Source organism: Trichoderma ghanense (assembly GCF_004382785.1).
Source record: "Trichoderma ghanense strain CCMA-1212 chromosome Unknown scaffold_15, whole genome shotgun sequence".
Taxonomy (NCBI): Eukaryota; Fungi; Ascomycota; class Sordariomycetes; order Hypocreales; family Hypocreaceae; genus Trichoderma; species Trichoderma ghanense.
In genome coordinates, this window is record NW_027395678.1 from 236905 (window position 1) to 262408 (window position 25504).

At 53.5% G+C, this 25504-nt stretch overlaps 8 protein-coding genes across 8 annotated transcripts; 5 read left to right on the plus strand and 3 right to left on the minus strand.

Annotated features, from left to right (window-relative positions):
- Window positions 1-280: 280 nt before the first annotated feature.
- On the plus strand, window positions 281-872 carry CCMA1212_009149 (uncharacterized protein; the record flags this gene model as incomplete). The annotated part of the gene is made up of 2 exons (XM_073706247.1): window positions 281-431; window positions 547-872. 2 exons carry the CDS (start codon window positions 281-283, stop codon window positions 870-872), a joined length of 477 nt encoding a protein of 158 aa, XP_073555276.1.
- An 894-nt stretch (window positions 873-1766) lies between these two features.
- CCMA1212_009150 (uncharacterized protein) lies at window positions 1767-2666 on the minus strand (the record flags this gene model as incomplete). Its single annotated transcript, XM_073706248.1, has 4 exons — window positions 1767-1965; window positions 2039-2085; window positions 2132-2415; window positions 2528-2666. 4 exons carry the CDS (start codon window positions 2664-2666, stop codon window positions 1767-1769), a joined length of 669 nt encoding a protein of 222 aa, XP_073555194.1.
- Window positions 2667-6274: 3608 nt separating this feature from the next.
- Window positions 6275-7732, plus strand: CCMA1212_009151 (Transcriptional activator hac1; the record flags this gene model as incomplete). Its single annotated transcript, XM_073706249.1, has 3 exons — window positions 6275-6597; window positions 6695-7233; window positions 7287-7732. The coding sequence occupies 3 exons, from the start codon at window positions 6275-6277 to the stop codon at window positions 7730-7732; spliced, it is 1308 nt and encodes a 435-aa protein (XP_073555193.1).
- An 850-nt stretch (window positions 7733-8582) lies between these two features.
- CCMA1212_009152 (Chromosome segregation in meiosis protein 3) lies at window positions 8583-9670 on the minus strand (the record flags this gene model as incomplete). The annotated part of the gene is made up of 3 exons (XM_073706250.1): window positions 8583-9233; window positions 9302-9377; window positions 9459-9670. 3 exons carry the CDS (start codon window positions 9668-9670, stop codon window positions 8583-8585), a joined length of 939 nt encoding a protein of 312 aa, XP_073555196.1.
- Window positions 9671-10021: 351 nt separating this feature from the next.
- Window positions 10022-10879, plus strand: CCMA1212_009153 (uncharacterized protein; the record flags this gene model as incomplete). Its single annotated transcript, XM_073706251.1, has 4 exons — window positions 10022-10096; window positions 10161-10177; window positions 10275-10480; window positions 10599-10879. 4 exons carry the CDS (start codon window positions 10022-10024, stop codon window positions 10877-10879), a joined length of 579 nt encoding a protein of 192 aa, XP_073555195.1.
- A 4855-nt stretch (window positions 10880-15734) lies between these two features.
- Window positions 15735-20252, plus strand: CCMA1212_009154 (uncharacterized protein; the record flags this gene model as incomplete). Its single annotated transcript, XM_073706252.1, has 6 exons — window positions 15735-16347; window positions 16423-16553; window positions 16612-17222; window positions 17299-17633; window positions 17705-17894; window positions 17966-20252. The coding sequence occupies 6 exons, from the start codon at window positions 15735-15737 to the stop codon at window positions 20250-20252; spliced, it is 4167 nt and encodes a 1388-aa protein (XP_073555309.1).
- A 776-nt stretch (window positions 20253-21028) lies between these two features.
- CCMA1212_009155 (Protein TOXD) lies at window positions 21029-22199 on the minus strand (the record flags this gene model as incomplete). Its single annotated transcript, XM_073706253.1, has 3 exons — window positions 21029-21542; window positions 21595-21850; window positions 21932-22199. 3 exons carry the CDS (start codon window positions 22197-22199, stop codon window positions 21029-21031), a joined length of 1038 nt encoding a protein of 345 aa, XP_073555308.1.
- An 806-nt stretch (window positions 22200-23005) lies between these two features.
- On the plus strand, window positions 23006-23901 carry CCMA1212_009156 (uncharacterized protein; the record flags this gene model as incomplete). Its single annotated transcript, XM_073706254.1, is given in 5 exon segments — window positions 23006-23010; window positions 23166-23274; window positions 23286-23398; window positions 23492-23582; window positions 23725-23901. The coding sequence occupies 5 exon segments, from the start codon at window positions 23006-23008 to the stop codon at window positions 23899-23901; spliced, it is 495 nt and encodes a 164-aa protein (XP_073555192.1).
- Between the last annotated feature and the right edge of the window lie 1603 nt (window positions 23902-25504).

Genomic DNA, 25504 nt, shown 5'->3' on the forward strand with positions numbered 1-25504 from the left:
TGGTTGAATCAAGTGGCGGATTAGGCGGGGTGACGCAACAGAAGGTTCGACAGGCACAGCCACAGATGCAGACTGGATCTAGTCTTGTCTGGGAAAGGGGAGTTTTCTTCACCAGCCACATCACCAGCCACGCATCATCATACTGAATCGATGATCCGTTTCCTGTAAGTCGAACAGCTAACCTGAACGTCTCAGAGATATTGAACGTCAAAGTCATCTAATGAAAGCATTACATTTCAGGTCATTGATTCGAAATATAGCCTTCTCAGTAACTACCAGAATGACTGAAACAACCAAGCTCAATGTCCAGTCGTTTCCTCGACCGCCGCGGCTGGAGAAAATCTCACGGCATCTCCGCATCACGCACAAAGACGTCGAGATTGCGGACACTCGCGATGCGTATTGGGTGCTGGAGACGCATCACCCGCCAAGTGCGTCTCTGGACTAACTTGATCCATAAACCACACAAATGCAAGGATGCGTTGACAGCCTTGCTACATATCCAAGACCCCAATCTCGAAGCTGCTTCTACTGACCAATCCTCAGCTTACTACCTCCCTCCCTCCAGCATCAAGGTCCCCCTCAAACCCACGTCCCGCTCCAGCTGGTGCGAGTGGAAGGGCGCTGCAACGTACTACAGCATCGGCCTCCCGGACGGCATCGTCTCCAACCGCATCTGGTCGTACAACAGCCCGACGCCCGGGTTCGAGCCCCTGCGCGGGTACCTGAGCTTCTATGCCGGCCCGTGGGACTGCTTCGTCGACGGCGAGCGGGTGGAGCCTCAGCCGGGCGACTTTTACGGCGGATGGGTGACGGGCGAGATTGGGGGCATCGTCAAGGGTAGGACGGGCAACCTGGATCCCGTTGTGTGACGGTCGTACGTACGGCCGGATGACGGCAGCTTGCTCGTGCTGATGTTGCACCCTTGCTTGATAATCACATCACCATCTCTGGCTCACTCAAGGCGCACAGACGAGTCCGAGCTTTGCTGAATGGGCGTCGTACCCGGGAAGCCGGTTGGTGTATCCTGCCTGACCTTTGGCTGTATCGAGTAAAGGCTTCCACATGTTCGACACGGACGTTCCGGTGAGCGTTTCAGGTTGGGCTTATTGCTCTTTCAGCGTGTGATGCAGGGTAATCTGATGCACATAGAAAGCTATCGGCATCGTTATGGAAGGGCTGGCTTGACGGCAATAATTCGCTTCTCTCGTTGACTATTGGATTGTCGAGTAAAGTGTAAGATGTTGGAAGCCCCCGTCGTTCTGATATCTCGGTGGACACACAAAGACGGATGTTCAAGTTAACTCTACGCTTCGCGCTGAAGGTCCATGGGAACATGTCTCCATCCGATCAAAGTCAATCGAGAACAAAAAAAAAAAAAAAATCGGGTTGCAGAGTCGATTTGACTTGGGTCACCATGACAAATATCAATAATGGGTGGATTGATTCTGTGACAATGGACTTGCGCGTCCTCTCATCAAAAGGCAGGCTGTCATATTGATGAACGACGAGAACCATCGCCCGGCTCAGCCACAGGCATCGAGTCAGATTACATGCCTTGCCTGCACCCAGCCGATGGAACAAGACATCCTACGCCAACCGGAGCAGACAAGCACATCTGAAAGCCCATGCAACAAGCGGTCTGCAGATAACGTTCCGGGATCACGTTGGATTCTGTTGGGCTCGACTGCACCCCTGTCAGCCACGTCCAGGGGCCCAAGACACGCATACACACGCTTGTGCCTGTGGCCTGATGACCGTCTACATCATGCACGACGTCCGTCTTCAACGAAGAGAACGCCCAAAGAACTCAATTGCCGCGCGAAAAGCGCATCATGGCCCATGCACTTGGCCTGGAGCCCGTCCAACGTGGCAAGCTTTCCTTCGTAGTACATGGCTCGCTCTGGGCCCGCGAGACTCCACCACCGAGCTGCTGGAGGAGAAGCATTCTTGCATGTGACGGGCCTGGATGCTTGTGCGGGTGTTCACTGAGACGAGGAGCAGTTCAAGCACCATGGTCGATCAAAGGCTCACCGACGTGAGTGTAAACGAGACGTCGGAACGCTCAGCAAAAGTCTGTCGTTTCTGCTTCCTTGTTGCTTTTCTGCTGGCTCGCGATGCGGTGACTTACCGGCTGAACCGTCCCATGCTCGACGGGCTCTCCGCCGTCTTGCGCAGAGGATTCGATAGGACATGCACGAGCACGACCAAAGGCGCTGGCCCTGTTGAATACAGTGGGCGTCCGTGTTGTTGCAGCCCAGCGGCTGTCGAGCACTGGTGTCGATGGCAGGTTGGGCTTGGTCACGATAGCTGACTCCTCAATGAGTTGCGGTGAGAGGCCGTTGCAGCAACAGAGTTTTGGTTTCTTTTGGTTCTGGACTCTCCTTGTCTCATCATTGGCCCGTTGATCTGAACCTGGATGCACGAAGTAAGGCAAGGTATGTTTGTATGCAGGAATTCTGCACGCCCGAGTGGTCGAAGAGGGATGCAGGACACGGACAATTCCTCTCCCCCGCATACGACGCACATGCGTGAAGAGCACATGCTTCCCGTGCTGCGGCGGTAATTTCGAAAACTCTGAACTGCGTAAGCGGGCGTCTTTCGTACTCGTTTCCGTTCATGTGGTGACAATCATTGGGTCGATTCGGCAGAAACCAAGTGCGCATGAGGGCTGCAGTCTTGGCCACTTGGGCGCCATTGCAGCAAATGGATGGTTCGAGGGAGTGTGTATCTAGAGAGCTGAGATGATCCGATGCTGCTTGCCACACACACTTTGAAATTGAGAAGAGAATCAGAAAAAAAAAAAAAAACAGACAGAAGATCAGAGCATTTGTCGGCTAAACTGCTAATCAACTGTGGTAGAAATGGATCAATTGTCCCCGTCTGGGGTTACATGGAACGGCTTTGGAAGCCGGAGTATTTATCGCTAGCACGGCAGAGCGGGAGAGATGGGAAGGATGGAAGGGCAAAGGGTAAACTGATGAATCCGGGGCTGTCGGCGAGAAAGAGGGGAATCATCGGCCTAATCAGGGGGGAGGAGCTGGAGGGAGGGCAGGGAGGGGGTCCATCCGCCGTGACAATGCCGGTTCGATATTGAGCTACTGATACTAGTAGTAGCGTTGGATTGATGTTGATGGCATGGGGTATGTGATTCACAGAGTGTCTAGCCGGGAGGAACATGTGAGATATGTACAGCGGTAGTGAGCTGTGTCTGTTGCTCCAACGGTCTGACGTTGCTCGTTCGAATGTGCTTCGAAACACTCGATAGTACTGTAGCGCCATTCATTGTACGACCATGCTCGAGGTTCCCTCTCGGATGCCTCGAGGCGAGAGAGAGAGAGAGAGAGAGAGAGAGAGAGAGAAAGGGGCGGCACCAACGGCCCGCACTCCGAGATGAGATGCTATCGAGCAGCGGCTGCCACACCAAAGGCGCTAGTTGCAGGACTTGGTACGACATTGTTTCTGGAGAAGCACCTTCGTTTTGCCTGAGCAGAATGGTTACAGGTACAGTAGGGCCGAAGGAGGGGGGGAGAAGAGGCCCGCCTCCCCTTTCGACTGTCCCTCTTTTGTTTATTGGACCAACTCGTGATGCCTGCCTTGGTCAAAGTCAAGTCGAGCCGAGTCGAGAGCTATCAATTCAGCCAGAGCAGAGAGGAGACGCTACCGGTATTAATAGTTTGCGTAGGCAGACTTCGCGCGTGTGGTGATGTTATCCAGCTGCTCTTTTTGGCGGTTTCTGTGCCGTCCAGCATCACACGCTCCATGTCCGTCCTACTGTGCAACGCCTGCTAGGGTCGTCCTGTCTCGCCTGTCTGCGCGACATCAGCCTGCCCTTGCCCGGGTCGGAGGCGAGACGCCAGGGTTCGCACGAACGGGCCCCGTTCGATCGATGGGATTCTCCTCGCTTCCCTTTAGGACCCTTGCGAGAAGAAAGTCCATGCCGGAGCCGGAACCTGGCGATGTCTGGCTCCAAACATGAACGGCAGCAGCATCAGCAGAAACGTGAGCTCGAGCTACCGCTGGGGGTTATCAGCACCAGAACCACAGTGCTCCATATGTTCTGCTCGTACCAGCTGCCCCGTAGACCCAAGATAGGGGATTGCATGGCTGATGTCAACCAGCCACTCTCTTCCGCACGTCCTCCCAATTGGTTGGATGGAAAGGGTCCCGAATCAACAAGGGCTTACACGGGATCCGCAAGACTTTGCACCTTTGCTCCCGTGGTTTTAGTGATTACGTGCGCAACGCCAAAAGAGCGTACTCGTGCAGTACACAAGAACACAGAGAGGATGGAGACATGGAATCCTGTCTCGGGGGGAGAAGAATAGGGACTTGAACAAGAGAAGCAAAAGAGAGCTGGATGGACCGACGCCCCATTGTTGGCGGCAGCAATGTGGGCTCGACCGTGCCTGTCGGAGCTCACCACGTATTATGACATGTACGAAGTACAGCTCGAGCACACATGGGCTCCGTTTCCATACATGACAAGTACATGCAGCGTCGCGCAGGCAGACACGCAATTGCAGCCTGGCTTCAGGTGTCTTGGAGGTTCAGAAGGGCTAGACGGAGGGTAGCGCGCCTGTCCCGAGTGGCGCTGCTATTGATTGTTGATTGACTGATTGATTGACGATGATTGATTGATGAAGCAATGAGAATAGGAACCCAAGTGGCGACTCGGAGACTTGAGGCTGGTTCCTAGCGGCAGTACACCGTCTCTTGTGTTGGCACTTGACGAGCTGAGGTAGATCGTATCACAAGTGGGATCGATGAGGAGGAGGAGGATCCATCTTCTTGTTCAGCCCCTTTTCTTGCGACGTTGATACCGCTGTGCGTACCCAGTACGAGTACGCGGAGCATAGGAGTAGAATATGATAGAGAGAGAGAGGGAGAGAGAGAGAAAGGCCTGATGACATGTGAGAGGAATCTTGTGAGTTCTCGATGCGATGAGACGAGTGGCATCATGGTTCATGGATATCTGCAAGAGACAGAAAAGCCCAACAAAACACACGCACGCTCTCTGCAGGCATGTCCATGTACATGTAGGCAACGTGTCGCCTGCGGGAAGAGAGTCTATCCTGGCAGGGCCAGCAGGGTACATGTACTACCAACCAATGCAGGTGCGTGTAGGCAGTGATTTGCCTTGGTAGACGGCACGAGGAACGAGGGACGAGTAAGCAGACCACAAAAGAATGTGTTTGACAGTCAGAATTCGGCACGGTGAAGGATATTCCATGTTCAGTATTGGCTGTCCGGACGAATAAGGTACACTGATAGCAGAGTTGAGGCTTGGAGTACTGTGTCTCGGCGGTTCTGCCGCGCCCTCGTCAACCAGGAACAGCCTCGCAATCAGGCACAGGAAGCATCAATGGAACTGCTGGAATCCCGCCTAATCTTACAAAACGTTACTTGCCGTGCTCCCACGATCCGGTTCAGCCGGCATGCTCAGAAAAAGGGACACACGAGGCTCGGAGGATTGCGAGTGATTGGACCCGATCGAATCAACCTCGAGGATACTGTGCGAGGTCTCCAGTGGAATTCCAGCGGCCCCCCCCCCCTGTGGCTCGCACCCTCTAGACCCCCTGCAGGTCCACCCCAGAGTCCGCTAATCCCCCTGGAGCCTGATTCGAAGGCTGCGCCCCGCCCCTTGGGTGGTGCCTTCCATGTTCGATTCGATGCGATGCCGCCCCTTTCCTGCCCCCGGCAACATGTAGCGGCTGCCTCAGGCAACCACAGGGCCAACCGCCCGTCTTTGGGGTTACGTGTCCTCAAGATAAAGAGGCCACCATCGCCGCTGGATCTCGGCTTCTCGTTCGCTCAAGCTAGACAGAACTTTCAAGAGGCCACTCTGTCCTCTTCTGCCTGACTCATCATCGAACTCACAGCGCACCAAGGGGAAGGCACTGCACTTGGACACAGCCACGCCGCTTCCCGCTGACTCATTTGGGACTGGCGCCGTTGCCTGTCATGACTGTTCGCATCGTCGTCATCAACCATCGACTGACACGCTTCGCTTTGATTTGATCTCTCTCTCTCTCTCTCTCTCTCTCTTGCATCTCCACCCGGCCCGTGACAAAAAGGCAGACTGTTTGCTCTTGAAGAAGCAGTTGGTCTGACATCACAAGCACAACCAAAAATCAAACATCAACCTGCACATAATACGCCTTCTTCACAATCTACTATAGGCGTATGCAGTGAGAGAGACCGAGAAAAGCATCGTCATCATCAGCACACCAACCAAAGCGACTGCGCTCGGCAACACGACACGACAGGCAACATGGCGTTCCAGCAGTCGTCTCCCCTCGTCAAGTTCGAGGCCTCTCCCGCCGAATCCTTCCTCTCCGCCCCCGGCGACAACTTCCCATCCCTCTTCGCCGACTCAACCCCCTCAACTCTAAACCCCCGCGACATGATGACTCCTGACAGCGTCGCCGACATCGACTCGCGCCTGTCCGTCATACCCGAGTCACAGGACGCGGAGGACGACGACTCACATTCCACATCCGCTACGGCGCCCTCTACCTCAGAAAAGAAGCCCGTCAAGAAGAGGAAATCATGGGGCCAGGTCCTTCCTGAGCCCAAGACCAACCTCCCTCCCAGGTATGTCACTGCGACACACACACACACACACACACACACACACACACACACACACACACACTCTATATGGACCGCATCCTAACCAGCTGTTGTATAGGAAACGTGCAAAGACTGAAGATGAAAAGGAGCAGCGCCGCGTCGAGCGTGTTCTCCGCAACCGCCGCGCCGCGCAGTCCTCGCGCGAGCGAAAGAGGCTCGAGGTCGAGGCTCTCGAGAAGCGCAACAAGGAGCTCGAGACGCTCCTCATCAACGTCCAAAAGACCAACCTGATCCTCGTCGAGGAGCTCAACCGCTTCCGACGCAGCTCCGGCGTCGTCACCCGCTCGTCCTCCCCCCTCGACTCTCTCCAGGACAGCATCACTCTGTCTCAGCAACTCTTCGGCTCGCGGGATGGCCAAGCCATGTCCAACGCCGATCAGTCCTTGATGGACCAGATGATGAGATCCGCGGCTAACCCTACCGTTAACCCCGCCTCCCTCTCTCCCTCCCTTCCCCCCGTCCCCGACAAGGAGGAAGACGAGGAACAGGCGGAAGAAGATGAAGAGATGGACCAGACATGGCACGAGGCCGACAAGATGGCCGCCGCCAAGGAGAAGAACAGCAAGCAGACCGGCGTCTCCACTGATTCGACACAACGTCCTGCAGAGATGTTGTGCGACCCGCAGTGTCAATCGGTGGAGATGCCGCAGTCCCTGTCTTCTCAGACGACGCCGGTGCAAACTGCCTTGGCCTGGACCCTGTTCATCAGGATGATGTTCCTTTCAGCATCGGCCATTCTTTCGGCCTGTCAGCGGCCCTTGATGCAGATCGCTATCTCCTCGAAAGCCAACTTCTCGCTTCGCCCAACGCCTCAACTGTTGACGACGATTATCTGGCTGGTGACTCTGCCGCCTGCTTCACGAATCCTCTCCCCTCCGACTACGACTTCGACATCAACGACTTCCTCACAGACGACGCAAACCACGCCGCCTATGACATTGTGGCAGCGAGCAACTATGCCGCTGCGGACCGCGAGCTCGACCTCGAGATCCACGACCCTGAGAATCAGATCCCTTCGAGACATTCTATCCAGCAGCCCCAGTCTGGCGCGTCCTCTCATGGATGCGACGATGGCGGCATTGCGGTTGGTGTCTGAGGGACGCGACGATCGGGGCGGGATCCCGGCCTCCGAGTCTTGTGCGACGCGCGGCGACTGCGAGCTGGACCGGTGCCTACGCAGCGTGGCCCTGCCGTCTCGGGAAGTCCTCATCACCCTGTGGTGGGCCCTGAAGGTGGAGGAGAGGAGGATTCGCCTAAGGCAGCACAAGAAGCAGGCCGCCGCTCTCGACCCCGAGAAGCGCGCCTCGGCAGACAAACGCCGACAACAACATCACCTTCAGATTCCTTCGTTTTCAAACTAGTTAGCATATGTGTTTTAATGAGGCAATGGGCGGACGGCACACACAAAGGTAGAGGCAACAAGGGCTGGCTACCTCTCAAGGATACGGCGCAAAGCGACACCACTGACAAGGCTATCATGGGCCTTTTTATTTATGATATGAACCCTCTTCATCTCCCTTTATTCTTCTCTCTAGATGGTAGTGATGATATCCTGTACCAAAATACAACGTCTGTCTAGCAACATTTTACATTATTTCTTGTTCATTGAACGTGACGTCTTTCTGGGTAAAGTCTATCATCAAAGCACGAGCGTTTCCAAACACACAAAATACCTAACCTTACGGAAAGCAGCGCCATAGTTTGTGCGGCAGGGCGGAAGATTTGTACGATATAGTCGTAAGTTGTAGTGATACTTCCTATCTATAGGTACGGAATAGTCTTCGTGATAGTATCAGACGTGAATCAAGTCATGGCCAGGTCCTCTTAACCGTCCAACGCCAATTACGAGGCAAAACAAGCATAAAAACCCGCCCAAACGCCAGCTCAATGCCCCCAAAATCAAACCCGTCAACACAAGGAAACCCACCACCCTCGTTCCAACCCTCTCACCACAGCCCCTCCATCTCTTGCATGGCCTCCTCCTCATCCGCAAAGTCGTGTCCCTTGTCTGCGGAAGCGTTGCTACCCGCATTCTTACCCGTCGGCTGTCCGCTGGAACGGTCATGCTCTTCGGCCTCGGCGATGAGGGCATCTAGATCATCGTCTTCCTCCTCTATAGACTGATTCCTTTGCTTGGCGGCAGCGGCACTAGGAGCAGCTGGACCTGGCCGGCTGTCTCTGCTCTCGGCTTCGGCCATGAGCGCTTCCAGGTCGTCGTCGTCAGGGACATCGTTTGACGGCGCAGCACGAAGCGCGTTTGTTGATCTCGGCGCTCGAGGAGTAGCATCGTAGAGGTCATCTTCGTCGGGAACATCGTTGTCCCTCTCTGGCGTCTTTTCTGTCCTCTGTCTGCCTTCTGAAACAGCCTGCGAGTCTCCTGAGATGGTGACGGCCCCAATATCAAAGTCGTCGTCCTCGTCGTCCTCGTTGCTCGCTTTGGGACGCCCTTCGTTGATCCATTCGTTTCGTGCCATCGTGAGGGCCTTTTTGTGGCCGGCTTTTTCGACCATGGCGAGGGCGTCTAGGAACCGGGCTTTGGGAAAGAGGTCGTCGAGCCATAGCTGGTAGAAGGAGAGGAGGCGAGAGGCGTCTGAGAACTATGGGCCATAAAGACGGTATTTAGAATTGTGCGAGGAAAAGCAATGTAGGTATACTGGGTGCGTACCTCGTGGCCTTTGCCCTTCAGTTTGAGGCCGGCGGCTCGTTTCCTCAGCTTTGGAATACCATCTGGGCCCAGCAATCTGGTGATGGAGTCAGCACATCATCACTTATACGTAGGATGGTTGATCATATAGTTGTTGCCTGGGCATATAGTAAGGTACCTTTCCTCGTCAAGCTTGACATTCGGTACTCGTGCACGTTTCTGGACGGAAACCTCCTCCTCGATTCCCAGCCCAGAGTCGGGCTCCTTTCGCTTCTTGGTGGACGATTCTGGCGGGGGAGATGCGAATGGGTTGTCTGAGTCGTCGAGACCGTAGTCGTCCAGGTCGTCGCCATGGTCCAGCAACCGCTCGAAAGCCGCCGCTGAGGGCATGGTAACGGTCTTGTGCTTTTTATCTATTCCTCTGGATTTGATTTCTGTGCAATCGGCTGGCCCAGTAATTGTCTTGGTTATATCGACCCTATCTTGCTCTTTAACGAATGGCTACACTCGACGCGTCTTCCCTCTCAAGCATGGCGGGGCAGGCGCGTCGCAGCGATTGAGGCAGGTACCCACCAACTTTAATTGATGCACGTGATCAGACCCAACCTCAGAAAGTCTCCAAAGCCACGTGATCTTTTGTTTCCTGAGGCACTAACAGTCGCAGCTCGCAGCGACAGGCATCAGATCTCGAGATACAATCGAGTGCTGCAATTTTCGGGGTCGCGAATCCAACAATCCAAAATGGCCTCGACAGCGACCAAGCAGAACCCGTCGACTTTTGTCGGGACCAGCAAGGTCGTCGAGACCAGCTACCCGGTATGTAATTGGCGCTCAATTGGCTGCACGACGACGAATGAATGACTGACTGGGGATATTTTAGCTCATCGACAACGATCCGTACGTTTTCCCTCTTTGATATCGCGGGACGATCTCTATAGTGGTGTTTTGAGGCCGTTGGGAATTGGGCGACCGCTGATAGATGGAAATTGGACAGTCACTTCAAACGGGTCATTCGATATGCGAGAACGTCAGACTACGTAGCTGGTGCGGCCTCTGCGGCCTTTGCACCCGCCGCTCTCTATGCCCTCGAGAGGCTCGCCCCGTCACACGTGGGCAGGGGAGGCTTTGCCAAGGCCATGCGGCTGGCCGGATTCATTGGCCTGGCCGGCGGTTTCCTCTACTTTTACCAGCGATCAGCCCGTACGTCATGTCTCGAGTCCTTGCATCCGGAGTTTATGTGCGGGGGAGGGGGAGCGGACAAGCAGGAACATGTGGGAATCTCGACGACTGGAACTGACACTCTGACCCCGATTCACAGTCCGATTCTACGGCGCCACCGAAAACTCGAGGGAAGTGGAGATGGACATGCGAGAGATGGTCGCCAAGGTCAAGGCGGGAGAGCCTCTGTACGGCCAGAGCAGGCTGAGCCCGCACCTGCAGGGCGTCGCGGCCCGCCAGAGCAGATACTCGGCCCTCTTCTTCAGCACAGTACCGTGGTTCAACTTTGTCAACCACAACCAGCACGGCGTCGACACGGCCAAGTACTACCAGCAGGCCGAGAGGGAACTGGAGGCGGAGCGGGTGGCGGGCGGCAACTAGGCGGGGGGACCCCAATGTGTATATTTAGCGGGACTGCCGGTTCTTGCGGCCAAGAGAAGATGTTTCAAGTTTCATTTCCTGGGGCTCTGTGGCATTCGATATCCATCTCGGTGACTTGGCTGGTGGTTTGGGCCATTGGCTGCAATCTCTGCTGTTCTACTGACGAAGGATAACCCAGGTTCATACAGGTCAGAGCCAAGTCAACTGACAGTCTTGCAGGCGTTTTCAGACACTTGCCAGCTCTGTCCATTCACGAGCGGAGGCTTGCACAGAAGACGTCACGGATGGGTTGATATCTACAGTCAAGGGGGCATCTTCTCGAGAGTGCTGATGCTTGGAACCAGCAATTCTCGGCCCTTGTGCTTACTCTTGGCCGAGAAAACGACAGGACAAGGGGAGAGTTTCACATATCATCCTGCGCGGGCTGAACAAGTCAGCATACAACTGCAGATGGAATCTCGGGCTCATAGAACCGTCGAAGAAGCCTGACCCGTCGGCGAATACGGAGTAGCTGAAGCAAGATCAGCTCGTGATGCAACTTTCCGCAGCAGATATTCGGATGACTGCAGCCCAATATGAGGCTGGATTGCCCGATGTGAATAGCTCTGATTCAATCTCTTACGCCGCTGGACTGGATGGAATACGAATCTTCAAGATGCTAAGAAATCAGCTGAATGGGAGCAGTTGCAATACGATGACAAGGTGGAAACAGAACCCTTGCCCGGCTGAATCGGGTTCCTGGCCAGATTGAGCAGACGATGCGGGATCCCCCTGAAGCCGCAACTATCGTGTGCATACGCGTCGGCCCACGGATCTCCCAAGGCTTGCCTCAAAGCATGGCATTATCCCGTGGTGACTCAACAGCGGGACGGGCGCAGCAGTCGGTGGGCTATGTGTCAAGTCCGTCACTGAAGTCTGAGACCTCATGATGGCGGAGACGGGCATTGCTCGCCCCTTGTTTAGCGCATGGCAACAATCCTGGCTTTCTACGGAGAGAACTTGGCGCGCGAACCGCTGGGAAATGTTGATGAATAGGACGGCGATTTTGAACAGAGGCGAGTTTGACCATCATGAAGAGGACATGTCTTCATAAATCAGTTCAAGGCTGTGTGTCGCAAGATACGAGGCTGTTAAACGAGGAAAACCTGAACTGCCTCGAATCTGGTAACAGCTGTTGGGCCTTGCCGCAGTTGTTGGTTTCCGCAACTGGCGCGGGTAGATGCACATCATTCCCTCGGCAGATGGCCCTAGCAGGGCTTAATCTTGCACATGCACATGTCCACGACTCCTGACGTTCCCTATTGTTAAGCGAGACGACTCTGGGCCTGGCCATGACTTACGACTCCATGGGCAGACGACGAGGCCAACGTGTCTCCGCCGTCTCCTCAACGCCAAGCTTCTTACCACCATCAGATAACGAGCAGATACCACCACCGCGCTGCTCGATCGGTAGGGAGGCGACGATGTAACTCCAGCTTGTTGTCGTCACTCGTCAATGTGACGGCGACGGGCAAGGGGAATCCTATACCGCGGAAGCAAGGCGAGGGGAAAAGACTCGTCACCTGGGTCCATTCCGTCACATTGGACCGGGATCTTGGTCGACTGTTGTTGGATGACTGCTTTGTTGGTGGACTGCCGTCAAGTGCCGAGCAGAGTGAGGGAGAAAACGTGGTTTCTGTTGGCTCCGCCACATGCTGAAGACAAACATCGAGGATATCAAATCAAGCATATGACGCGTCTCTGACCAGGGGAGATTCGGGAACATAACGCAACGACTACTGGAATATACCCGGATGGTGGTCTTATGTGGGCGAATGCAACTCCGATGTGACCGTCGGATCCGGTTACGTCAAAGACGGTTTCACCGTCTACTCAGATGCCTCTGTATTCTATCTGTTGACGCGGGGATAGCATACCAAGGGCTGATCTGACGTCCTATCGATCAAGACGAATGCTGCTCCCGACTCAGGTACGCACGACAAGAGGAAACGGCAGTTTACCTAGTATATGTGTGTGTGTGTGTGTCTGTGAGTGCGTGTATAATCACGAGTGCCAACTACCCGGTGATCGAAAACGGCATGCCGAGGATGAATAGCAATGTTGCGAATAAGCCTGCTTGAAGTTTAGGCAGCTCCGAGTAAAGAAAGGGAAAAGGGAAGGGATTCTTGAGTGAGTGCGACGAGACATCTAGATGTTGCCGACCTAGAACGTCCCTGTTGACGAGGCAATCTAGGCGATGTGACTGTTAGAAATCTGCCAATGACACAATTTTGGAGGGAACTTATTCGGGGCTGCTCAAGTTCGTTGCAACCCAACCATGGGGCAAGATGTGATGAAGAGCGGCGTCTCTGCGGACCGTCATGCAGACGAACTCAGCTCCACAGCTGCAATGCGCAATGTGACGGCATGTCTTGCATTTGTTGAAGCGAGGGCTGAAATGACCGACGAGTCATATCAGCTTGGCAACCTTCGAGGGCAAATCGCGCGTTGTATCGAGGCCGTCGGACGAGGGGATGGATGCTTCAGGGGCTGAATGGTCGATAGAGGTCTCTACCTCGAGACTTTCAGTTGCCGAGCTCGTCCTGGTTGCGTATTTCGCTGTAACCATTCAACTGATAATAACGCACCCTCCGTTTTCTCTTCTCCCCTTTCTCTTCAGCTGGCTGCGGAGCGTGTTCAATACCAGCCTTGGAGACATGGAGGGGAAACAAAGGGCGCTGGCAAGAAGGCTTGAACAGCCTCTCTTCTGCCTCACGGTTCGAGAGACTGTTGGTAGCCAGCCGAGGTGTTGCGAACCCAGAATATTGATTGTGACGAGCTGTTTCTGCGTGACTGAGCCGAAATATGCTGCCATGCCCCCTTCGACACGTATTCTTGATGTTAAAAAGACACGTGAGTCCGCAACCATGCTGAAATACTCTCACAACATGGGAAGCAATATTTAGTCATTCTCTTGCCGTCGGACCTGGTCAAAGTCCCGGGCCGTATCCCCGTCGAATTTGCTAGCCCTGCGACTAGGAGGGAGGAAGAAAGAACCACTGCGAACCAAGACGGACGAGCAGGGCCACGGGTAGCGTTAAGCTCCATCAAGCTGTCAACTCCTCGGTAGCTCCACCTGCGATGCTGCCATTATCGAGCTACTGTACGAGCAGACAGGGCCAGACCCAAGTCTCCACGTTTCTGGCGGAGTCCGGGCTTACTAGTAGTATTCTACATACCTCGTACATCCTGAGACTTGGCAGCAGCTTTTTGTTCTGTCAAAGAGGTTCTTCACGCATTTCGAGGTGGATATTGATGGCATATCTGGAGAGACAGAAGAAATCTGGCTGCTCAGCAACGCAAGCAAGCAGGAGCCAGGGCTAGGTCCAGAACCATGCTCGGCAGTCAGAAGCTGGGTGAGGCAGATTCTTGGCGATTCCCTGCTCGCGGGGGCCGTTTGTGACGTGACACTGCCAGGGAATCGGGACAGCCTGCCAGGCTGAGAGTCCTTTCTGGGTCCGTGTTTCCAGCGCCCTGTTGATGCTAGTTGTGCATGTCCAGGTACTTGGAGCTACCACCTCAGCAGGCCAACGTTGCCAAGTTCGACTGGATTCGTTTCCAAAACAATGGGCTAATCGACACCCTCGTTCCCTGCAGAAGTAGCAGCAACAGGGGGGCCATATTACTAACATGCACACATACGGAGCTTGCAGATCGATCGGAGGGTTCGTCAGCTCGCCAGGGGTCTGTCATCACCCTCGGCTAGACGGTGATGAAAGACTGCATGACGATCGAAAAGGAACGCAGAAAACAGTCTCGACTGTGAGGGCTGGATCTGACCTGGCAAGTGAGGCTCATCGTGATAACATTTTGTAGTCACATGTAAGTTCTCTCGATATCCGTCGCCCTCTTAACGCTTAGTCATGCATACATGGAACCTTGTCCCTAGGGAAGGAGGAGCCTCTCTCTGACTGCGACCTCTCCTCGACATGCTTCTCCTCCTCGAGTCGATCCTCCATCAACACAGACGAGCCTCTGAAACTCCATCTCTTCAGCTGATCAAACTGTCTCGGTCACAAGGAACTCTTCGCCGGACAGCCTCGGTCAACCTTGAAGAAGCTACGATGCATTGGGTTGATGGTGGAGTGGAGAGGAACAGCCTCCTCTCTTGACAATGAGGCCGAGATCAGCTTCCCCGTGTGCTGGTTCGAGGTCCGAGACACGATGCATCGAGCTGCATATTTACGAGTGCCCAAGCTTTTAGATAGCATCGGGCGTGGCGGCTAAGTTCAACAGTCAAAAGCACACGCCCCTCCGAGGTGCCACCCATGATGTGACGTCCTCTCCAAGCCCCGTCCATCCGCTGCAACGGTAGCCCATGCCCCTGGGAACTGAATGATGAAAGAACTTGCCATGTTTGTTCTCTCTCCCATCGATGAGTGCCCATTGTGATTGACAGTTACAACCAGCTGAATCGACTGCCATCCCCCCTGGTGGGCTCCATGACCGACCAGACAACTCAGCAGCTGCCGGCCTGTGGCGGCTGAACGCTGGCAGCACGAGGGTCCAGCCCAGTGCTCTGCGAAGTTGAAAAGGAGACGACTTCGCATACATCCCATCGTCGTTCTCTCGGATCTACTCGAAGGGAGCACAGGCCGGCCCATGTGCTGCTAGTTCCGCATTGTTGCTTCGAACGGCTCCCCCTTTCTATTCATCAATTGGCAGCGGAACACTAGTGGAGGAACCAACAGCGTCGTCTTTTCTATTGTCTCTGCAACTACCAACGCCGTCGAGCTGCAGCTGGCGTGGCCCGGGCAGGCCGATTATAGTATCTTCACAGTCCGTGGGGGTCCAACCTCGGTGAATTTTGGATACCATGGATGGAGTATATCGACATGGTCCTGCGCACAAGCGCTGCCAGCCTTCTTCATCCACATTTCAACATCAAACAGCAGAGAAGCAGTCGAAGAAGATCGACAATTTTGGGGCCACTACGGCCAGTTCATATCAGCATTTGTTGCCTAAAAGGATGCCAAATGCTTGCTTGTATAATGAGCAAATGTATCCTACTCCGCCTTCAACTGCCTCGCTTGAGTCTGAAGATGGCTCTTCTTCTGGCATATCGGCCTGCCCCCGAGACGGCCTCATCGCTGCAGATGGCCCTCGTACGAACCCATTTCCCCGGATCTCGAAGCCTGTGGAGCTTCTGCGAGGTTCCTATGACTGCGTCGTCATAGGTTCCGGCTATGGAGGCTCCGTAGCTGCATCACGCATGGCCCGAGCAGGCGAGTCGGTTTGCTTGCTGGAGCGAGGAGAAGAGAGATGGCCGGGCGAGTATCCTACGACTACCATGGAAGCAGTCAAGCAGTTCCGTCTTACGGGGGACTTTACTCCGAGCTCCTTTGGTGGGGTTGGTGTTGACAGCGGAAACACCACCGGCATGTATCATCTGTTCTTTGGACGCGATCAAAGTGCCCTTGTCGGGAATGGTAAGTGGTGGCTACTCAAGAGACGGTCGTCGTCTGCAGCTTCTCGCTCACGTTATACTGATGCTGTATGTATAGGTCTGGGTGGCACAAGCCTCATCAACTCGAATGTGTTTCTGGAAGCAGACGAAGACGTTCTCAAGATGGGCTTTTGGCCGCCCGAGATACGAAACGACCCCACCAGTTTGGATAAATGCAAGTCATCATCAGTTTCTCTCTCTCCCTTCCATCTACAGCTACCTCTTTCCTCCTGTCCATCTCCTGTAGGATCAACCGAAACACTGTCGGACTAACTCTTCTTCTCGCCAATACTCAGATTACCAAAAAGTCAGGGACATGCTCGAGCCAGAACCGTATCCAGAGGAATGGCCAGCACTCAAGAAGATGGATGTCTTCAGCCAACAGGCTAAAGTCCTCGGATTAGATGACAAGCTCCGCAGAGTTCCTCTTACAACCCGCTTCCGATCTGGCCCCAACGGCTGCGGCGTCAGCATGAAAGCATCGACACTCACTGGACAAGACACCACAGGCGTCAACGACGGATCGAAGACCACGACGCTGGTGACATACCTCGCCGACGCATGGAACTGGGGTGCCGACATGTTCTGCAAGTGCGAGGTGCGGTACGTTGAGAAGGTCCGAGATGATAGGGGCGGTTATCTCATCTACTTTGCCTGGCATGGCCGTGGCCGCAACCGCTTCTCGGAAGATGATACCTATGGCGACTTGATGTGGGTGCATGCAAAGAAGGCCGTGTTCCTCGGAGCCGGTGCCATTGGCACGACGGAAATACTGCTACGGAGCAAGCAGATGGGCTTGAATACGAGCGACTGGGTTGGCCGCGGAATGAGCGGCAACGGAGACGTGTTGGCATTCGGGTAAGTTATATAAATATATATCTTCCTTGTCCTCTGGCATTCAATTTACAAGACTGATGGTTCTGGTGTTACGTAGACACAACTGCGAACAGGAGGTGAACGCTCTCGGAAAGCCGTCGCCGGATCCTACGAAGCCCGTCGGCCCAACCATCACTTCTGCCATTGACAACAGAAAGGGCCACGAGAATCCACTCAACGGCTTCATCATCCAAGAGGGCGCCATGCCACAGGCCTTTTCCCAGTTGCTACAGTGCATGCTGGACCTCATGCCGGGCAGCCATGCCCCTGACATGCCGCTTCTCCAGCGAGCCCAGCAGGCCATGGGCGTGTGGAAGAGCAGACTGATTGGACCGTTTTCGAAATCAGGGACTCTGGGCAACACTCAGGTCTTTCTAATCATGTCCCACGATGGTAAGTCCAACTTGTCCTACACCCATCGATCGAGATGGAACAATATCTGAAGACTCTGCTGACCAAGTCAGGGAGCCAAGCAACTCTAAGCCTAAAGAACGACAAACCCGTGCTAGAGTTCATCGGCGTAGGGAAAAGCGACCGAGTCAAGAGATTTAATGCTATACTCGAAAAAGCGACAGATGCCGTTGGCGGCACGCTGGTCTACACCCCCTTTTACAACCTCATGAACAAGCAGCAGATCACGGCCCATCCTCTTGGGTAAGAGGCTTCCCCTTCGCTTGCTAGGTTTGCATATGATTTAATTCTAACGTTGCTTTTTCAATGTGTAGTGGCGCGCCAATGTCTCGGGATAACACGGGGGCGAACGGCGCAACGAACCACTTGGGCCAAGTTTTCATCGGCAACGACACCTCAGAGACCCATGCCGGCCTCATCGTGATTGACGGAGCCCTCATTCCTGCCGCGATTGGAGTGAATCCGCTTGCAACTATTGCGGCCCTAGCGGAGCGAACAGTCGAAGCGTATGCCAGAGCGAACAGCCTCGTCATCAACGAGGAAAAGAACGATCTCTTGGATCTCTTTGGCGAGCCAGCCCACAAGCCAAGAGACCGACGCTCTTCCGAGACCCCCTGTCATTCTGGCCCCGAAGCTCCTGACCAAATGCTGAGCATGGCAGAGATGCTCCAACTGAAGAGCATCGAGTTCACAGAGCTCATGTCTGGCTTCATACACAGATGCTCGTCAGACGCGGCAGTCGATAACAGGGCCGCGTTCGAATCTGCCTTTCGCGCTGCCAAAGGTGGCGGTGAGGTTGGCAGATTGCTGGTCAGCGCGACAATCTTTGACAGCACCAGTCTCGGAGATGAGTCTCAACCCAGCGGTATGCTCACGGGCACTTTTGTCTGCCCGAGCATCGAAGGGTCGCCGTTCATGATACTGAGAGGAGACTTGGGGATGTTCAAGAAGAGCCAAAAGGTCACAGGAACCAGCAGGTTGACGTACGACTGCGATATGGCTGGTGCCAACGGTCGACACCTTCGCTTTCGTGGCTACAAGGTGGTTGACGCCTCTGTTTCTTTGAACCCTCTCCAGCTGTGGCGCTCTACTACAACACTCTATGTTGTTATCACAGCTAGAGTCATGCACAATCATACCAATCAGGAGCCCGACACTTTGGACGATGATATTGCCGACTACTACGAAGATATACCCGTCTCTGCCAGCGAGAAGCTGGTCGCAAGAGGTATCCTGCATCTACGCCCGACGGACTTTGTGTCAGAGATGATGACACTCACGCCTGCTGGCAGCAGTCTCCTCGACAGAGCCATGAATATGTCCAAGTTCATGTCCTTCTTCACATCCAAGTCTCTGTCACACTTCTTGACGCCCCTGAATAGCCTCGAGTATCCAGAGCAGGGGTTCGTGCCTTATATGAACTATACGCCTCCCTCACAGTCGTACGCCATCGTCGCTGCTGATGGTGTCGAAACCGAGCTGCACATGTGGGAGCCAAGCTCAAGTGCTGTTGCTACTGACTCGCGAGGCTCTCCGGTGAAGATTGAGAACATCTTCATGATCCCAGGTGCCTCTGTTGACCATCAGATCTTTGCCCTGCCGACTATCCCTTTCAACGCGGTCAATTACTTCACACGAGCTGGCTATCGCGTCTTTATTGCTGTGCATCGTATTTGCCAGTTGAGGTCAACGCGCAAGCAGATGTGGACAACATACGACTCGAGGCTCGATATCAAGTCCTGCCTTGAGAAGATTCGGAGCCTTTACGGCAGCGGGAAGATCTACACCATCTCCCACTGCATGGGATCTGTGTCTTTTGCTTGCGGTCTCCTTGACGGAACCATCCCATCCGACTGGATTCTTGGAATCACCTGCAGCCAGGTCTTCATGAATCCGATATGGAACACTATGAACATGATCAAGGCCACTTCACCCGTGGCTTTGGACAGAATATTCAACTCTGTGCTGGGAGACTGGCTGGAGTTCAACACATTGGCTGAAGACTCTTTGGCCCAGCGAGCTTTGGATCAGTTGCTTCGCTTTTACCCGGAAAAGAGGAACGAAATGTGCAGAAATGCTGCTTGCCACCGTACGACATTGCTGTTTGGGCGTTGCTGGAGTCACCAAAACCTCAACGAGGCGACTCATCGGAACATTGATCGTTTTTTTGGCGGAGCGAGCATGAACCTGATGAGCTTACTGAAGCGAATGGGGAGCCGCGGCGAGGTGAGCACCAACGCTCCCGAGTATAAGGAGCTCACGGGCCCGGAGAACATGGAGCGCCTCCGAGGCATTCCCTTCCTGTTCTTCACCGGCCAGGACAGCGGCGTCCTGTCGCCGAGATCTACGGAGATGACGTACGAGCGGTTGATTGATGCCTTTGGAATATCTGCCGGCCTTCCCGGCGGAGGCATCCAGTATAGACGGCGAGTTGTACCGGGATATGGCCACTTAGACTGCTGGATGGGACGCAATGCATGGCGAGATGTGTTCCCCTTTGTTCGCGAAGAAATTGATCGAGTCGTCCGAGGCGAGTCGTATCGATTCCGCCAGCCAAATGATGGATTCAAGCGTTTTGCGGAGGACATTGAGCTGCACTAGAGTTGTCATGCGGGCGTTGGGATGCTTTTTCTTTTTGTCTTTTCTTTTCTTTTCTTTTTTTTTTCCCCCGATTTTTCGTCTCCTTTCTACTTCTTTTCTTTGTTTTCTTTCTTTTTGACCTCTGTCGAGGGTAGACGAAAATGTGTGAATATGCCATTGGCCGGGCGAAGAGACATCTAGGTCTTACAGGCGCAAAAGATAGGCGTTTACTTTCTTTGTCTCTTTCTTTCTTTCTTTTATTTTTTTTTTTTTAATTTTTTTTTATAATCTTTTTCTGTCTTTTTCCATACCAGCCGAAGTGCTTTTTGTTGGACACCCCTTTCGGATTTTGAGGGAAGAGGCTTTGATACCGGATACCCACGTCTTTTGGTAGTTATTCTAGATTCTGCCCATTTCAATAGAATCGAGCCAGAGAGACAAAGGAAATTTCTGAACGTAATCTGATGGCCAACTGATGCTTTCCTTCCCGCTGCAATAGAGATTGAACAAAGGGGACTGGGAGATCACTGGCTTGGTTAGTACCGTAACAGGTCCTTTGAGCTTGGTAGTACTCTAGGTCCGTTGAACAACTGACAGCACATTCGATCATAGTAAAAGACTTTCTTTCAATGCGTCTGGTATTCGATTATTCAGATCCTTATTCCTATCGTACATGAGCACCACACCTGACCACCCGTATGTTGGATATCATCGGCCCCATCTAGACTCTGGCGAACAGCAGAAGCACAACGTCAATCCTCATGAAGCCAGAATCTATAGGGCTGCTCCCGTATCTGTCAAACCGGATACACCAGCTTCGCGCCCGACACTTTGCCCTCCCGCATCTCCTGCAAACCATCCAAGATGCCATTCCACCCCCCCGCCCTGATGCTCTGCGGATGCGGCCTGATCCTCCCCTGCCACAGCAGCCCCTGAGCCAGGCCGATGAACTTGACGGCGAAGTCGTACTCCTTGGGGTCCGCGGGAATGACCTCATCTCCAAAGTCGAAGGCTTCTCCAAAGGCCGTGTACGCCATGACGTGGAGATTCGCAACGTCGTCACGAGGGATCTCTGCCAGGCCGCTGAGGCCAGTATATCTGCCGCCTGAGCTGCCGATGGCGTAGCAGCATAGCTCTGCCGTCTCGGCAGTAGAAATGGTGTCGAGGACGTGGGCAAGCCGGTTCTTGGTGATCTTGCGGATCGAGGGGGCGCAGCTTGGTGAGTTGTAGTCGTACATGTAGTCCGCGCCGAGGCTGCGAACGAGGTGGAAGTTCTGAGGGGAGCACGTCGTGATGACTTCTAAGCCAGACCTGTGCCGTAGTGAGAACTTGGTACTGCGATTTCTGGACTTGTGCAACTCACAGCTTCGCAAATTGTATTGCAAGGGTGCCCGTCGCAGTGCTGCCTCCGTATATCAGCACCGGAAAGGGCCGCATGGGAGGATCATCGGGCAGGGGAAGCTCGAGGCATTCGTAGAGGCTCTGGCCAACGGTGACGATCCCGGCGCCTAGCGTTGCAGCCTCTTCAAACGTCATGTAGTCGGGGATTTTGATCTGAAGATCCCCTTTAGCAGTGACATGTTCCGCAAACGCTCCGTCTTCGTGGTTCGAGTGGTTACCTAGCAAGTGGCAAGGGAAACCGCCAGTGTCAGTGTCTCCTCATCTCCTCCGGTAGGCTCAAATCGTAAAAGATGACTCACTGCCATGAACCATTCCCATGACTCTATCGCCAACGCGTGGTCCATGCTTGACAGCAGGGCCAACACGCTCTACCACGCCACTGTAGTCGCATCCCACAATCGCTCCAGGGCTGGCGAGGTAGTCAATCTGCTTCCAGTCGTTCGGGTTCAGGGCCACGGCCGCTGTCCTCACAATGATGTAGTCGTCGCGAAGGCGAGGCATGGGAGTGTCCGTGACCACTTCGGCCTTGCCAGGGCCTTTCATCTGGATAGCTGTTTGTGTAGCCATTGGTGTTGGTGCTTGCGTGAGACACCGCACACGAGCGAGCTGCAAGGGACGCAAACTGCTTCAGGAGAGGAGCAGCATCGCATCTATCTAGAACTTTAGTCAATGCAGATTGGTAATAAAGGCTTGACTGGTGATTTACCTTTACCCCGCGTAAGCCCTTCCAGCTCGCTTTCCATGGTCACGATCCCAACGCCACATACATCAGGTACGTGTCTGAACTCGACGGGTACATTTCGAGGGCCTGGGTCAACAGGGGTCCAGATCATCCTAGCACAGCCCCCAAAGTCCATCCCTGGTATCCAGCATCGAATCATTCGTCGGCCGTCTCGAGGGCGTTTGAAGTTCAGCTTGAGCCACGCAAGCTCGGCGGCTTGTAATAAAGTTTGGTCCGGCTGGGATCCGAGAGCCTAGGGGGGTTCGATTCAGGGTTTTGTTTTTTTGTTCCGAATCCCCAGATGCTTCAGTTGTTGATGGGAGTCATCGAGGTGAGCCCTTGGTACGGCGAAAAGTAATTTATTGGAGCCGTTTGAGGTAACTCTAAGCTATAGACTGGCGATGCTTGCCCGATCTGTCCCCAGGAATGCATGTCTAACTGCTTAGCTTCTTTAGTGTCAGTTGCGGACGAGGTCAGCTACATCTTCGAATTTCCCTTCATTCAGTGTTCTTACAGAAAAAAAGCTCGGTAAACTCATGAGCGCGAATCCTGGTTTGGTAATTTGAAAGTAAGCCCTTTGTCCAATTGGATGAAACTTCACGTTCATTTATTTGCTCGCTCAGGGGCAGTAAACGAAGAACGCCGTTCCACCATGTTGTCAGACCCAATGCAGGGAGATTTCTCATGCGAAGGAGCGGCCAGGATTCCTGCAGGTCTGGACACGGCTCGAGACTAGCAAAGTTCAAGCAATGGCTCGCAAACCATTCGCTTCGATTGTACGCCCATCGCACATTTGGTTGAACGAACGCTAGGGAGATAGTACTGGTGGTGTCTGGCAATATAGGAGTCTCCATCTTCATTGCTGCCCTTCGAAGCGGAGATAGAGCGTTGGCCATGGTTCGGAACAACGCTGCTGTTCAAGTTTCTTTCAGCAATTAGAAACAAAGAAGGATATTACCTTGATAAAGTCCCAGGTAACTGATTCAAACAGCGTTCAGAAAGTGGTTGGCAGGGTTAAAGCCCGGAAACTGCCAGCCCTCTGCGGGTAAGTTCTAAAAGTTGGTCAACTCGACTTCTTGTGGGCTATCATTGTAATTCACAAATAGACGTGGTAGATTGACAAGTTGGCGGTATCGAGATATTGTGTTCACCATAACCTGAGCCTTGCGCAATGCCATGATCATCAACTGGAGGGCAATTTTCGTAACCAAGCACCCAGTTCCACTATGGTATAGCTCACGCTGAATTTTCCTCACAGCAGCCTACCGCGTTATCCCCCCTATCTGATCAATTCGCATGGTGCAGTCTTCTCTTTAGCAAGCATGACTTGTCTCGAGGATCTCAAGGCCTGTTCGCTTCAATGAATTATAGCTCGGCTATCGCATCGACTATGCTTCGGTTGTCCAGGAGAAGGGCGAGATTGATGTGATCCAGTTGTCTGTCTTTTCTCGTGCATATGAGGCCATCGTTGCCGACCGGAATATCAAAGGTTGTCGAATCACGGTTTCTGGCCAAGAGGATATTGATCAGCTCAAGTTCATTGAGTAGCTTCAGGACTCTGAACTACGACTCGCTGTTTGCTGGGTATATGTGACTGCTGGAAAAGGAGGCGATGGGGGTTATAGAAGGAAGAAGATGGAGGAGACGCTTTGTACTGATGCATTCTGTTCCATTGGGATATCTCGGTATATTCGCAGCATGTGACAGCTTCTCAAAGGTACTGGTCCTGACTCCCAGACGTCAACAATGCAGTTCAAGGACCATATTGTCCTGATAGCTCTAGGTGCTGCTGTCACGGTAATATCTAAGGCATCAAGACACTGCAGCAGTCGGAATCGTTACCCATCAACCTCATTGACACTCTCTTCTGCAGCACAGCAGTTTCCTGCAAGTACTACCAACCGTTCCTGATTGTTAGGTAGGTAGGCAGCCCCAGGGGAGATTCTTGCACCTTCCCCTGGTGAATGTCTGATGCACCACTTGCCTTATGCCCCATACCGGAGACATATAGGGGGCAACTGCCCTACAAAGCTCCCCTATCAAGCGGTCACCAGGTGAAAACAGCCGACAAACACGTCACATATGCCAATTCTTCAAAAAAAGCGGCAGGCGCAGTGCGGGGCACGCAAACCGTGCTTTGGGGGGGGGGGGGGTTGTTGTTTTCTTTCTTCCAACTCCTCATCTTCGTGCTCGACTCCCTTTCACCAACAAACGCAGCCACAGCCGGGCACCATGATAGCAACATTTCTGTCTTCTCCTTAACGGAATCGTGACAGTCGCTTCTTCCGCTCATGGTTTATCAGAATCGGCCGATGTACGATTTATCTCCCTCGTAAGCCTGCAAGCGGCAAATGCTGATTTTCTCTCTTTATCCAGATTGTTCACTCCTCCAATGCCTTGAGCCATCTCGACGCGGCCCCTACCATCACAACTCTCCAAAATCAACCACTATGGCTATCCGTATAGAAGCTCGGATGGCCCTGACCGCGCTCATCTCTGCATATGATCCGCCTCCTCACTCGTTTTGCTTCATATCATCACTCAACACCGTTGCCACCATTCCATCAGATGTCTGCATGGCTCCGAGGATGACCTAGATACCGGATGTTTCTGCCTCATATGTGCTCTTGTAGGCGCATGTTCATCTGCAACTTCAGGCTTCGTCTTTGTCTTTACTGTGCTTCAATTTCGAGCAGGTTTCCGGGCGCAACAGTGTAGTTTGAGGCCAAGGAAACCGCATCACACCGTACAACCCTCCCTTTCTTTTCTGCTCACAGAATATCTTATGAGGCGATACATGAGCTGTAGTTCAAGGGTGTCTGGGAATTCGGGAGACGCAAGCAAGTGGAAAAGGGAGGAGAAAAAGAAGGGAGAAGAAAGTATTAAAGGACAAAAGAAGAAAAGAAGAGAAAAAAAAGAAAAGAAAAAAATAAAGAGAGAGAGAGAGAGAGAGAAAAAAAAAAAGAAGAAAAAGATGAAGAGAGAGAGAAGAAGAGGAGGCAGACTGGAAGATAGAGGAGGAGAGGGGGATTCAGAGCGAACACGCCCCTATTCATTTCAAAGTCTGAACCTACTGGACGCCTCGGCCTCTGCCAACCCGCCTTCACTCCTTTGGCTGAGTCCCCACACCAAGTACGTGCATGCTCTTTCT